General features: G+C 35.0%; 1 protein-coding gene across 4 annotated transcripts in view; it reads left to right on the top strand.

Annotated features, from left to right (window-relative positions):
* The first annotated feature begins 5395 nt into the window (after positions 1 to 5395).
* Positions 5396 to 15619, top strand: part of LOC118199998 (P-selectin-like) — a 73443-nt gene continuing 63219 nt past the window's right edge. For 3 of the 4 annotated variants that reach the window (XM_035371905.2, XM_035371903.2, XM_035371902.2), the window contains exon 1: positions 5396 to 5520. In XM_035371905.2, the coding sequence (XP_035227796.1) occupies positions 5469 to 5520 (52 nt within the window). In that variant the 5' untranslated portion in view covers positions 5396 to 5468. The remainder of the gene's footprint in view (positions 5521 to 15619) is intronic. The other variant, XM_085817681.1, reaches the window with a different exon arrangement.

The following is a 15619-nucleotide window of genomic DNA, read 5'->3' as shown; positions in this document are numbered from 1 at the left end:
TGTCTGATATAGGTAAAGTTCTCTTTGATGTTTAAGGGAAGCCAAGACATTCTTGATGCGAGGAATAAATAGAAGCAAATAGAAAAATGTAAAGAGGAAATTAAAGATGAATGCGGAATAACAAGGTTTAGAAATTAATACCATAACAGCTTTTCGCACTTCAGATAATATAAATCTATTTGTTGTATAGTCTGAAGAAATGTAAACTTCGTTCTACTTTAGAGCCTACAAATTTCTGCTATTATAAACTATTGAAGAGTGTTTTATATGATTTGCTTTACAGGTGGCAGTAAAATGAACAATATGGTTGGCCTTGCAATTGTTCTTTTGGAAGATCAATCTGAGTTTGTTATTTTAAGCACCGTATTCGAAATGAATGTGCAGTTTTTAAAGAGCTTCTCTGTATTTATCTTGTCATCATATGGATCAAGGTACCTTGTATGTTCTGTTTCATTTTCTTCTCTTCATCGTTTGAACAGTATTACTAGCAGCGACAAATTACTAATCGAAACTCTGTTAATTGTTAGTTCACTTCAAAATTGGGGATTTGATATCCATTTTGCTTATGTGCGTGATTATGGATTCTATGGAAATGAAAGAGCTGATTTCTTAGGTAAAGATGCTTTACCCATAGATACAAATATCAGCATTCCAAACAATTATTGGAAGTCCTTTCATTATAAAAATCTTTTAGCTAAGTGGCATCAGGAATATATTTCATCTTGTAATGATAAGAGCACCAAAAAATTATTTTCTTCTGTTTAACATAGACTGCATTCCTAGTCTTTCCTCTTTATTCATTTTAAGGTGTCTCAGGTTTTATCCGGTCATGGTAAATTTGCAGCTGTCCTATTTCGTTTCAAAGTAAAATCAAATAATTTATGTGAGTGTTCAAAACACGTACTTAAAGATGAGGAACATTTAATTTTTTCCTGTCCTGCCTTCGATGGTCCTAGATTATGCTTACAGAACGGTTTGAAAACGTTTGGCGTGACTTAAGCAGTGAACTTATCTGTTTTGTTAAGTCTAAACTGCTGTTCCCTGTTTTTGTTAATTTTATTTATGTATGTAATATTTAATGTTTTATTAATATGGTTAAATCAACACGTGTTTGTTTAGTTAAAAAAAGGCTTCTGCAAGCTCCGTGTTGTACATTTGTGATGCACGGGGGACTGTATGTGTTCGAAATAAACAAAAGATCTTTTTAGATGAGAAAACGGATGATATAGAAAAATTTTATTACTGCGGTAATCAGAAGAATTAGTTAATTGTACGGAATCTATTTAAATGCCTCGAATAATTAATTTCTAACAGTCCCAATGCGCTAATTAAAATAAAGTACTTTTCTTACTTAGGTAGTTGATCAGAAACCATTTTCCCAAAAGACACCAGCATTTGGGTCAAACGCAAATTTTTGCATTTTAAGCGATTTCTTAAGACCTCTTGAGTTCAAATTTATCATCGCAAGATTTTCAACCCAATTGTTCAATGAGTTTATTAAACGAATTAAGAAAAGCATAACATAAAATGGTAATCTATTTATAATGATTTAATAGCGCCCGTGTTTAAAACCCTCCTTTCTCACCTGCAGTTTTAAAACCTTAACTTCTCAAGCTATTACTATAAAGTGTTTCTCCCGCCTTCTTAGCATGCCTTCGTGGTGTAATGGTCAGCACACTCGGTGCGTAATCGAGAGGTTCGAGTCCCGGCGAGGGCATTGCTCATTTTTCATTTCTCCTGCTACCAAAAAAAATTCTAATAACTTCACACTACTTCTACTGAAATTTAAGCATTTAAAATTAGCAAAATTTTTAAAGGTTATGAAATATCTACTCCAAAATATTTAAAAAGCGTTCAATATCAATTTGTTTTAAAGTCTCCAGCTTTAGCTTTTGCCATAAACGTAAAACCAAGCTGCATGTTTCAAGAATTCTAAAAATACGCTCTTTGTGGATGTAACTTTTTACGCTGAAATAAGTATGAGGTACAAGGTACATAATAAAAATAAATGTAAGGGATTAGAAGTCAGAATGTGATCATCGTATATTTTAAAAGCAGCATAATTTGTCATCTGACACTTAATTGTGCAATTGATAAAATATACATTCAGTCTTGAGGATATTTTATTTACATTGCAAATATTGTCTTTATATAACCAATCATGCATTCGAAGCTTATATGTACCATTCTGAGTGCACATTTGTATAAGTAGAAGATTACGCATCCAATGAATATTACATGGTGGAGCAGCCTGAGGTTTGTAAACATACTTGTATTGTTATTGTATACTTGTTACTGTGCTTGAATGCAGAATATGTGTTTTTAACTTGTAAAATCAACATGACACATAACCGTAATATTATAAAAATATTGTAGAGAGTGGATATGAACATAATACAGAATAATATAGAACATAATATGCATAGTATAGACTAGTACAGAACACACTATACACAGTATAGAAAAATACTGTAAATAGCTCTGAATTGTCTAATCATACTTCCGTATATTGTTTCCGTATATTCCCTCCAAGATTATCCGTGTAGCTTTTCTTATCACGCTTGGGCAATGCATATCATTGTCATCACTGTAAATTTATTTTTTGCTGATTGTCATATGTCATTATTATGCCTTTCAAATTTTGTAAGTAATTTTAAAAGCTTATGATAATTAGCACATTATTATTATAACTTTCTTTCATACATTGGAGTTGTGTGCCACAGAAATACACTGCACATTTTAATGTTAGCTACATCCTGTATTATGCCCTATTCTACCCTTTCCTGTTAACTGAAGCCTGCAGTATCACTATCCTCTTAGCTTCTTGCTAGCAAGCAGATATTCCTCCACTGTTTGAACACAAAGCTGTAAAGAGCCTCGTTTGGATCAGCGGCCTAATCAATGATGTTATAAGGCATTTTCTCCCTCCTATCAGGACGCCTTCATGGTGTAACGTTAGCACACTCGAATCGTATTTGAGAGATCCAAGGATCAAGTCCCGGCCAGGGCACGGCACATTTTTCATCACTCCAGCATCAAAAATGCTAATGACTCTACAGTGAGGCCAAACTAAAAGGTGGTGTGGAAGTATGTAAAGCATTTTCTTCTCCCACCTTCCAGCGCGCCTTCGTGGTGTAACGGCAGCACACTCGGCGCGTATTCAAAGAGGTGAAGGCATCTTTGTCCAAATTGTACTGTTTGTCTGTCAGTCCATCACAATTTAATTGAGGGTCCATATTTTAATAGTCTTCGTCAGAAGTATTTTAGTAGCTGTGACCTGCCTCTCGACCTTTTAATTTCAGTACATGAAAGAAACAGGTCTCTATTATTTAATTTGATTTTATCTTGAGATTTTATGCTAGAATTTTAATGCTATATATTTTAATGAATCAGATATGTTATGATTTTAAATCAAAACTGCATATATCATTATCTGTATCTTAATCAGAATTTTATCCCAATATTTCATTATTTTACTACTTGCCTCGATTTTATAGGTGTGCTGTTGTTTTTTAATCCTTTGCAATAAATCCTGTGTTTGGCGCATATGACCTTAGAACTTTGTGCCATGAATCTACTGCCACCACCACATCAAGAGGTGAAGTTTCGAGTCCCGGCAAGGGAATTGCACATTTTTTATGTCTCCTTCTTCAAAAAAAAAAAAATAAATAAATAAAAATAAATAAATAAATAAATAAATAAAATAATTAAAAAAACTTAACGCCTCTACAATATTTAAATAGAAAAATAGTATCAACTCCTATCGCACTTTTAAGTTCACTACACATATATGCATGAAAAGAATTAAGATGATTGATCTTTATATGCCATTAATACCTGCTACAGACGTTTTTCGTTACAATATTGAATAATTAACACATAGATAAACGATTTAAGATTTGATCAGTACATTTGCATCATTTGTGTAATTATAAACTTTTGATTAGAGAGGCTTTGAAATGTTATACATGTTAATACTGAAAACTACAGACTTGATAATGGATATTCGAGAGATCTAAAAGAAGTTGTTTTGATTTAAAAAAGTCGCAACTGATGTAGTACCTCTTTCTTCTCATATTTAGTTTTAGTTTTGTCTTGGAAATCAAGAAAAAAAAACTATCATTTTGTGAAAAAAGGTCGTTTATTGGGATCTTAGTAGTATAATTATTATGTAATTCAATTATTTGTGCGCTAGAACTTATTTCTCTTATTACAAGAATATTCAAATATCTTTCTGTTTTATAAATTCTGAATAATGCTTCACCATCAAAATTAACTTACTTTACATTCAAATTATACTAATGCATTTTAATTAGTAACCTGTTATAATAATTTAAAACTAACATAAACATCTTTCTGAAATTAAAGAATTAATTAACTGTTAACAGTAACTGATAATATAAGTTTAAAAAACATAAAATGAAAATATACTTTTATATTCATGATAAACTATATCATGAATATAAAAGTATATTTTCATTTTACTACTAATAATATATTTTCAGCGGAGCCAATTTGAATACTATTATTTTTAATTTTAATTTATGAAACTGTGCTTCAGCTTCCAGTTTAAATATCAGATAATTCATAAAATGTTAAAAAAATTGATCTAACACAAAAAAGATGTCTATCTCTACATTATTCTCTTAGCTTTTAATTAGCAATTATTTTCTCATTCCATAATTTCATAAATGTGGGTTGCGCATTAGGAAAATACAGCTTTTATTGGAGTTGATTCTACAGAAAACTTAAAAGTAAATTACATTAATTATAAAAAACGATAAGGGCAAAAAATGCTTCTTAATTTAAAATTCTAGCTTTTTCCTCTTCTATATAGTATGAGATTCAGGTTTGAAGGCTGAGAATAATTTTGCTAAAAGTAGGAGAATGAAAGAAAAAGGTATCTAGTTTTTTTTCTTTCATTTCTGAAATTAAATTTCAATTCCGAAAGTATTGTAATTTAAGCTTTACAAAATAGCAGCATCTTCTGTCATAAATTAAATTAAATTCACGCTAGACGAATAGATAGATTATCAAGGAAAAAACAATTAATAATATCTTTTGAAGCTTATAGAATAAGCATATATGTTTAAATATATTTTTTTATCAAAAAGTTGCGCTCTGCTGGGTAATATATTTCATGCTTTCTGTAATCAAGGGTCACTGTAACCGTACTGACATTTCCGTGAGCACATGGGTATAATTCTAGGTCTCTTGATGCGGCAATGTGTGAGACATAAAAAAGCGGGATTGATACAGGATGGGGAAAAAGATTAGAAAAATCCCCACTAAAGTCACCGTGAAATAACAAAGTTTACCAATAGACGTTGAAGCGTATAGAAAGTGAAAAAAGACGGGGAATTCCGGTAAATGTCCATCTCGCTTTATTCAGTGTTTTTTATGTTGTCATATTAAAGAATCGTGAATGCCGATAGCACTTTCACTTGCGCTGAATACAGAGAACACAGATGGACAGTTCTGCTCTGGTTTTGAATTTTGTTACGATGTGTATGCTTTACGGTGAGTTGATAACGTTTTCTATGAGAGTATTTCATAAGGACATTCTGGCAGATTTACGATGAGGAATTACAAAGCGTGATCTGTCATTTTTTTATTTTTGTTATATATCTATAACTACGGCTGTGAGAACTTTCATGTAATAAAATGGTTAAAAGCAAAATATTGCTGCGTTAAAAGAAGATGGGTTGTTTTAATAGCCTGAACATTTTAAAGCAAAAACTTACCAGATTGTTAGGATAAATACTGTTTGCTATCTGCAACTGAACATTTATTTTTATTCGAAAAGGAGATTTTTGTTCATGAACTTGACACCTCCATTAAGAGAAAATCTCTCTGTCGTGGTAAAGCAATAATTTTTTGAAGTCTTGGTTACGGATGATGTTATTCTTTGAAACTCATATTGCATGGTGTTAATATTACAAATAACTTTTTTTGTTTAATTTCTTCTCAGTTTTTGTTTAAAGCAAAGTACTGATTGCTGTAATATAGGCTTTATGTTTTAATCACTTGGAAGGCTACTAATTAAAACAAAATAAACATGTTTAAAAATTAGTTTCTAATTAAAATTAGATGAGTAAAAAATTAGAGTTACTAATTATATAAAATTAGATGAGCATGTGTAAAACAATCAGTGTCGTTTTTGTCTAAAAGCAAACAAATTTCGAAACTTTTAATGTTATAACTTAGAATATTATATGAAATCTCTCTTTTGCTGTTTTATTTTTTCTCTTGACTCTTAAGATTAAAAATAATCTGATTAGATTTCTTTTGATCATAATTATCCTCCTCACGTCAATATATAGTGCAGCTTACAATATGCTCAAGGAATGGCTGTATTGCAATAACAGTATCGCAGCAACAACTGTACAGGGAAGAGTGAGGGTTATTTTTTGTTTGGTTTATGTATAATGGCAAAGGCTCGAGGGCTATTCGGATATAAGGGGAGGGATGCCTTCGTGAAGGATTTTCTAAGGGGAACCGGATGGTATATACCCTACACATGGGGAAACCCATAAAAACGCCCATGGAGCCAGCCCGTTCGCGGGATTCGAACGTCGGACCGTCGTCAGATCTACCAATGTTCAGCGACTTTACCGTTTGTCGGCTGGTGGGCTGCAGGAGTGAAAGAAAATGTCTAAGAACTGTTTATAGTTAAGCAAATCTTTTAACACTAATTAAAACTCAGCAGAAATGAAAAACATTCGTTAACTGATTAATATATTGCACGTTTATAGGTGACCTCTTTTATGTTATAACACTAGACGTAGCGTAATACATTAAGCAATATATTTATAAATTCTAATGTACGATCTCTACCGCCCCGCCAGCGGCCGAGCGGTAAAGTCGCTAATCACTGGTAGTTCGGTTCAGGACTCGAATCCCGGTGAACAAGGCTGTTAAATGCGCGTTTTCATAATTTTTCCCGTGTGTTTCCGAGCCAGTGTCCATTAAAATCTCGGCCCACTAGCGGCCGAGCTTTAAAGACGTTGAACAGTGGTAGTTCGGTCAGAGGTTCGAATCCCGCAAACGGGCTGGCTGCATGGGCGTTTTCGTAGTTTTCCCCGTGTGTAACGTGTATACGAGATAGTTTCCTTTAGAAAGTCTTCCACGAAGGCATCCTTCCCTTTAGGCAGATAGCCCTCGTGTGCTTTGCCATAATTAAATAATCCAAAATCCTATCCATTAAAAACTCCTCCTTGAAGGCATCCGTTCTCTTAGACAATCATCCCTCGAGTGTTTACCCTTATTAAATAAAACAAACATAAGATATCTTGACCATTTCTAAATATTATTGAAGCAGCAATTTAATTGAATGTCATTGTTTCAGGTCAGTCTTATTACCTCTTCAGATATTTTCCTTCGCATAAGAAGTAACATTTGTAAAATTGTGGAAAATAAACGAGTAGCTGAGATTGTTGTTAAAATATGAAAGTTACGATAAACGTAGATAAATACTGCCTGACAGTATATATATGTATACATATTTATAAGTATATCAGTATATATATATATGAGTAAAGTCGAGTAAAAAAAGTATATTTTTAAGCAAATTGTATATTTATGCTCTGTAAAAGTAAGACGATTTTGAGCGCTTGCGCAAAATTTTTATGAATGCCAAAAGACCAAAATAATTAAAATTTTGATTACATAACATTTATTACACAGATCAATGTATTAATTAAATTGTATTGATGGATAATGCACGAAATGTATTAATTTGGTAAATAGTTAAAACGAGAAAAACATTAAGAATTATTGAAAAGTAATTCATTGAGTTAAATCTCTAATAATATATTATTTAAATGAAATATTACCGGGTGTCATACTGTCATATGAGCAGCATCACCTCATAAAAGTTTAAGAAACCAAATTGTGAATTACTGCCAAATGGGGTTCCTAATTGAAAATAAATATTGTGAAATGTTGTTTCGAAGATTTTCAGTGTCAAACAATGGTTATCACTGAAAACCTTCGAAACAACATTCAGTGTCGCGAAACTAGCGACGCTACCGAGAACTGCGCATGCTCGCGCCATTGCTGTGTGTGTTTTCCTGAGCTCTGATTTTTCAGCTTTATTTTGATATAATGAATGTGTGTAAACTATTTATTGTGTATAATTTTGTTTGTGCAAGTGCTGTGCATTATATTTATGCAATTTGCCTAAAGTTGAAAGAAGTATTGTTAATTTCATGGCTCTTGCAAAATTTCGGTACAGTTAAGCCTAGCACGACGATGTGTTTACATCTTTGAGAACTGCCACGAAGTGAAGAAGTGCCAGGCTGGACGAAGAGGACGATGATGCGTTTTATAGGGCGCTTAAAATGTTGCTATGATAAACTTGAAACGGCTGTTGAGTCAAAGTGTAATATGAACCAGAATATTCGCGAAGAGGCAAGACATGCAGTGTCTGAGTTTAAGTGTTTGATTACTAAGAACTTTGAACGTATTAAGTCGTTGGGTTATCGTGAAGCTTGTAGGGAAAGTCTCAAATACATTTTCGTAAAACCAACGTATGCTAGTTCTGTGCTGCAATCTCTTGTGGACAATGTGAAACAAAGTTCTTTAAGTCGTAGTCTTGTTGTTTCTTGGAAAAACCGTTCGTCAGAGGATATTAAAATGATTCTTAATTTAAAAATTAATTCTATAGCGAAAAAAGTGGGTGTTCTCAATCTGCGAAATAATGGAAGTGGCAAGGTATTGATAGAATGCCCCTCTGAAAACGATTTATAAAGGCTACAATCTGAAATTCAAGTAAAATCACTGGAATTAACTGCCTTTCCTTCCAGACGAAGGAATCCTACGCTCTTAATAAAAAATATCCTTAATGAGATAAAGGATGAGGATGTTTTTAATGTTTTAAAAAATGAAAATTAAGATGTTATTGCTTCTGAAAATAATGGAATGAATCTCGAATTCGATTTACGTTACGGAAATTTCAAAATACGAGACATTTAGTTGTAGAACTGCATCCAGACATGCGTAGAGGTAATTTACAGGAATGTAGATTAAATATTTCTTGGAGTATTAGTGCCGTGGAAGATTTTATCGTGATTAATCGGTGTTTTAATTGTTTAGGATATAATCACCGTACTGAACATTGTAAAAATCCTCCGTGCTTGTTATTTCTGTGCACGTAAACATAAAAGTAAAAATTGACCACATAAGAATTTGAAAATTTGTATTAATTCTATTAGACGTTATCGAAAAATAAAAGAATGATAAACAAATTATAAATGTTAGCCATTTGCTCTTTTCTGAAAGTTGCTCTTGTCATGAATTTATAAAAAGTCAAAATAGTATATCAAGAACAAATTATGGATAATAGTCATAATTCTATTTTAGACGTTATTCAGATTAATTTACATAGATGTAAGGCAGCAACTCAGCAACATGTTTTGAATATAGAGGTAAATAATGCTTATGTTGCTATTGATTTACTCAAAAGCCTTACTCTTATCATGGTCTTATGCCTGGATTTCAGAGTTCCTTTAGATAATATTATGATTTTATTCAGAATTCATAAAGGCTGCTATTGTTGTTCGAGCCGAATTTCTGCCTACGTTTTTCGATTTTAGATTCTTGGATAATAATATGGTGACTCTTGACATTATTTTTAAAGATACAAAATATTTCTTATTTTCATACTACATTGAGATTTCCAGATGTATTGACTCAAAACAGAAAATAAGATTTACAGAAAATGAGTCTTCCAGGTTAGGGAGCTTATAAAGCTTATTTGGGGTATGGATTCCAATAATAAGTCTGAACTGTGTCCTTACAGTAAGGCTTGAGGAAAAAAGTTTCGAAATTTTGTCAGTTCCTATAACTTATATGTGATGAATGAGGACTGCGGCCGTAACTTTTGTTCGGAACAGGGATAAAGCTGTACAGATGCCACAATTATGGGTAAGTGAGAGTGAGAGTGAGAGTAAGCTTATTGGAGCAAAACCAAAAATGGTTATAATGCGCCAAACACGAGGTAGAAGAAATCATGAATGAATGATGCTTTGAAATTGCTTTGATGAAACCAAAGCAATTTATTAGCAAATAAAAAATAGACAAATGTACCAAATCCATAGTATAAGGTCATAAAAACAAGGCAAAAGCACACATTAAAATACAATACATAATCTTCAAAACAGACTACATAAGGTAATAAAAGCCAGTCTCTTTTAAATAATAATATAAATTACAACTGATATTTCTTCCGATTAAACGGCCGAGAGGTAAGTCAGAGCTATTAAAACATTTCCGACGAAAATTATTAAAATTGGGACACTCAATTAAAATATAACGGACAGATAAGACCAACATTACAATTTAAACAAACAGGCTCATTTTCAGCTTTCAGAAGGTAAGTTATGTGTAAGACTGGTGTGACATATTCTGAGGCGAACCTTAAGAACTTCCTCCTTACGGTTTCTATTAAAATCCCAATGCTCAATTCTAAGCTTTACACTTGTCAACTTGTTGTGAAGCTAAACATCTCAAAGTTGCTGCCATTTTTTCCGGATCTTTTATTTTATAACCGATATCTCAAAAAAGAATGAAGCGACTGGACAGTTCAACAGCAGATTTCGGTGTGATATCTACCAGCACATTTCCCTTTATTCCTGCATGTCCTGAAACCTAGCAGTACAGGATTTCATATCCACGACTCATTAAGTTTATATGTATCTTGAGAACATATAAACATTATGAACTATGACAGCATTCTGAGCGTCGGAAAAAGCTTCTAACGCTTTCAGCGCACTATACGAGTCTGTATACGTATGAACTTTGAGAGCAGAGCTTTGAGATGTACAAAAGACCATAATATATTGCAGTTAGTTCAGATGTTAAGACTGAGAAAGCGTTGCGCAAACGTCTGACCTCTATGTGATTTTCAATCAGAAATGCCATCCCAACATGAACATTTGACTTGGATCCATCTGTATATACTGGAAGATAACTGAGCATCTGTATATACTGGAAGATGCCTGTGCTCAGCAAAGAGTTGTCTGTAAACGATGTCGTTAGGGCTTCCCTTCACTTAATGGTTCAAACCATTAAGAAGCTGGATTCGTGCATTTTCCCAAGGTGGGATTTCCACATTCTGCACTGCACATATCAGAAAGGGAGACAGGGCGAACTCTTAAAGGAAAGGTATGCACACATGATGGACGTTTTTCAAATAAAGTGCTACACACATTATCAAGTAAGCACAGCTTAGGATCTTCAGGTCGCGACAAAATATTAAAATATTGCAAAAGGGACAACTGCTCACGCCTCAGATAAAGTGATGGTTCGTTAGAATTAATATACAAGCTCTGGACAGGAGAAGTCCTGAAAGCTCCTGAACAAATCCTCAGAGCTTGATGGTGAACAGGATCTAGTTTTATCAATACTGATGACCGATCGGATCCGTAAGCAACTGAGCCATAGTCCAATCTAGAGCGGACAAGCGCTCTGTAAATGCGAAGCATAGAGCAACGCTCTGCACCTCAGGAGGTGTTCGCCAACACTTTTAAAATATATAGTGTTTTTAAACACTTCTTTTTCAGGTTTAAAACATGAGAAAAAAAAGTCAATTTTCGGTCGATCGTCATTCCTAAAAATTTTACTTCAGGCGCAATTGGAATAATTGTACCATTCAGATATAACTCAGGCTCAAGATGGGGACCTCACTTCCTACAAAAGTGCATGCACAGTTTTTTGTTTCTAAAATTTAAATCCCTGTTTGTCTGCCATTTTTGGATCTTATTCAGTTCTGCAATTGCTTCTATACTTATCTCACGTCTGCTCCTCGACAGCTAATCTGTAGATATTCAGCATATAGAGATCCCAATATGATGGGAGGAAGTTCTTTTAATACAGCAAGGATATACCCGAATTGTATAAGCGCAAATACCTTGATTCAAGGGGAAAATGGAATGAAATTCTTCTTGAGGCCAAATTAGAGCCTTGCAGGAAGTTTCTTTCGGACATCAATGATGAGAATGTGTGGAAAACATTTTTCACTTATGGTATTAAAAAAAGTTTTATGAGGAATATTGAGATCTTGCGCCTTCGGCTTCCAAGCGGTAAATTTGCGTCTTTCTTGGAGGAAACTAGTGACTCTATTCTTGATAAAGCATTTCCTCCTGATTTTCTGAGGTTTGGTAAGACTTTCATAGTCAGTGGCGTTCATCTGCTCGCAGTGAATATACGTCTCAGAATGATCCTTCTTTTCGCAGTACGAGGTTGATGATGTAATTCGTAATTTAAGGCTCCTGGCCCGGATTCTATTCCTACTGAAACTATAAGATACTTTCATTGTCTTTTTCTTCATTTTTTCATAGATTATTTACTATATCTTTAAGTCTTGGTGCTTTACCACGAACTTGGAAGAATGGCCTCGTTATTGTAATACCCAAGTAACAAACTTTCAGTGTTCCGCATGTGAATAAGCTTAGGTGTATCTGTCTTCTTTCTTCTTTAGGTAAATGTTTTGAAAAACTAATTATTAACAGAATTACTTGGCATCTTTATAAAGAAAATATTCTTAGTGCTTATGGTTTCATTCCTCAAAAATGTACTGAGGATGCATTTCTGCGTCTTAGCAGCATTGTACAGAGGGGCAAGACAACAGGTCTGTAGACTATTTTAATTTTTTCTTGATATTGAAGGAGCTTTCGCTAATGCATGGTGGCCTACCATTCTTAACTTTAAAAATCCCTCAGGGGGCTCACTTTTGTGAGTACGGGTGTGGCAATCCCGAGGTACCCTAGCCAGCCCTTCAGGGGATCATCTTCTTGGTGAGACGGGTGTCACGATCCTGGAGCCCCAGTGATCTATTCTCTTTTCCGTCTCCTCTCCTCTTGGCTGGTACTTTTTCCCTTCCCTTCTCCCTTGTGGTTTCTCTCTACGGAGTTTGGGGCTCGTCACGAGAGGCTGGAACAGACCTTGTCTCTAGTTCTCGAGTGGCGAGAAAACTGCCCACGTGTTTGCCGTGCGTGGAGACCCGTGTCGCTGGAAAGGAGGGTCCTGGTAGTTGAGGGGCGAGGTACTGTCCCCAACACACTACTTTGGCCTCTGCTTCAGCTAAACGGGAGGCACCTTAGTCGTCCTCACGGGTGTCAATCGGCTGGTCACTAGTCCTTGTGTCAGTGGCTTGGGGTCAAGCTCTCGGGAGTACCTGCTTTCGGGAAAGCCGACTGTGGGGCTTAAGTTTGCGTATAGGTCCGGCTAGCCCTAACACAGGAATCTGTGTTCCCTTGTTGGGCTCCGTGGTGGGCGGGGCCGTCGGACCCGAATCTTTATTCTTTCACTATGGCTTCTCATATCTACTTAATAAAAGATTTCGAGGTAACTCCTGTCACTCAAGTCACTCCTGTAACTCAACCTAGTTCTGAAACTTCTACTGCTAAACCAGTCACTCAACCTAGTTCTGAAACTTCTACTGCTAAACCAGTCACTCAACCTAGTTCTGAAACATCTACTGCTAAACCAGTCACTCAACCTAGTTCTGAAACGTCTACTGCTAAACCAGTCACTCAACCCAGTTCTGAAAAGTCTACTGCAAAAAAATTACGTACAGATTCAAATAAAAAAAATCATAACAATAGTCCCCGTTTCCTAGTCATCTCTAGTCCTTCTGGCGAAATGCATAAGATGTCTCCTTTCGTAATAAACAAATATATCCTATCTTGTATTGGTGAGCCGAGAAATATAAAGCGTCTCCGCTCCGGAGACCTGCTTATTGATACAAACTCAGCCACCCAGTCTGCTTCTTTACTTCAGATAACTAAACTTGGGCAAGCGAATGTCACTGTAACACCACATAAGTCACTCAACTATTGTCGGGGTGTAATCTCAGAATTCGACCTTCTGTATGTTTCTGAAGAAGAGATCGCTTCTGAGCTATACGAACAAAATGTCTGCGGTGTAAGGCGGATCAAGATGCGTAAGGAAGGTAAGTTGATAGACACGAAACACGTGATCCTTACCTTCAACACGCCTGATCTGCCTAAGAATATTAAGGCCGGATATCTAAATATTCCTGTAAGACCTTATATTCCAAACCCTATGCGATGTTTCCAATGCCAGCGTTTCGGCCATTCTAAGACGTCTTGTCGTGGCAACCTCACATGCGCCCGATGCTCACAGATTGGCCATGATTCTTACGGATTAATCTGTACGGATTCACTCTCTTCCCTGGAGTTCCTTAAAAATACCTCATCATGTAATGATATTATTGAGCAGTCTCTCTGAGATTTGAAGAAGGGTATGTCAGTGTTTTTTACATTTGCCTGTGGTCACTCGGGTAATCATGGAAACGAGAGAGCTAATTGGTTTGCTAAGAATGCAACTAAAAGTGATATTAATGTTGATGTAAATATTCCAAATTTTATTTTAAAAAAGACATTCAAAGCTAAAATGATTGAGCAATGGAATTATGATTATATCTCTTCTGATAAAGGAACTGTTGCAAAAACATTCTTTTCAACTATTTTGAAAGACTGAAAAGTAAGGACTTATTGCTCGATTTTAAAGTTACGCAATTTTTGTCTGGACATGGTAAGATTGAAGTTTATCTGGAACGGTTTAAGCTGACGTTTTCCAATTTGTGTTATTGCAATCTTGGCGTTCAGAAAGGATTTTCCACCTGCTTTTTGAGTGCCCATTGCTTGATAATGCAACAAATCTATTGTAATGCAGATTAAAATTAATTTAAATTCATTGGCCGCCGAACTGTTATGATTTCATATTTTCAGCTTCGGCCTACCAAGCTTTTGATGACTTTGTTGACTTTTAATTTAAACATTGTAAATGATTTCTTTATGCATTTATATATTCTTGTATTTACTTGTGTGTGTTTTTTCCTTTGTGTTTGATTTCATTATATTATTGAAAACTGTTATTACTCACAATTTTGCTTTCTTATTTACGATTTGTAAGTCTCGTTTGATATTTTGCGGTGCACGAGGATTTCTTTTCTTTTAAAAAGAAAAAAAAAATGGTTGCCAGACGCTACTCGGCACGCTATTTTTTCGCCTTTCTGTGAACTGTGATGCTAATTGTAGAATACTGTTTACCGCTTTTATTTTAATTGTTAATTGAATTACCTATTCAAATATGCCGTCGTATGATGTCCGAACTTCTTTTATAGAAACTTTTTAATGCAGATATGGACGTGTGAACATTATTCGAGTCATTCCCCTTCTATATTTCATAACTTCTACCTATTCTTCTACGGAAGATGAATAATAATTCTTGAAGGACAAAATTCTTGTAACAAATGAAAAACGAAACGTATCACAATTAAACTACTTTAACTCAGCATTCGTTGCCCAGACGGTATACACGGTACCGAAGGGCCCTGGTTCGAATCCCGGTGAGGACATGGATGTTTGTAAATGTATAGTGTCGTTGCGGCATGGTGGCACTCTAAAAATGCGGCGAGCCGAAAGTCCTCTCGTGTGGATTGCTGGAAAGGGAGAGGAGCGGAAGATCCCCGGATCCCCCCCTGGGATGCTCTCTCTCAAAATTGGGGTGGAAAATTAGAAGCCCGGCCTCTTTTCAGAGTAGGCTGTTGCAACCATTGTCCCATGTAATATGGACAGGACAACAACAACAA

The sequence above is a fragment of the Stegodyphus dumicola genome, chromosome 5 (assembly GCF_044657685.1).
Source record: "Stegodyphus dumicola isolate Sdum_Otavi_A_Nest chromosome 5, ASM4465768v1".
In the NCBI taxonomy this organism is placed as follows: Eukaryota; Metazoa; Arthropoda; class Arachnida; order Araneae; family Eresidae; genus Stegodyphus; species Stegodyphus dumicola.
This window is presented reverse-complemented; position numbering and strand designations above follow the sequence as displayed.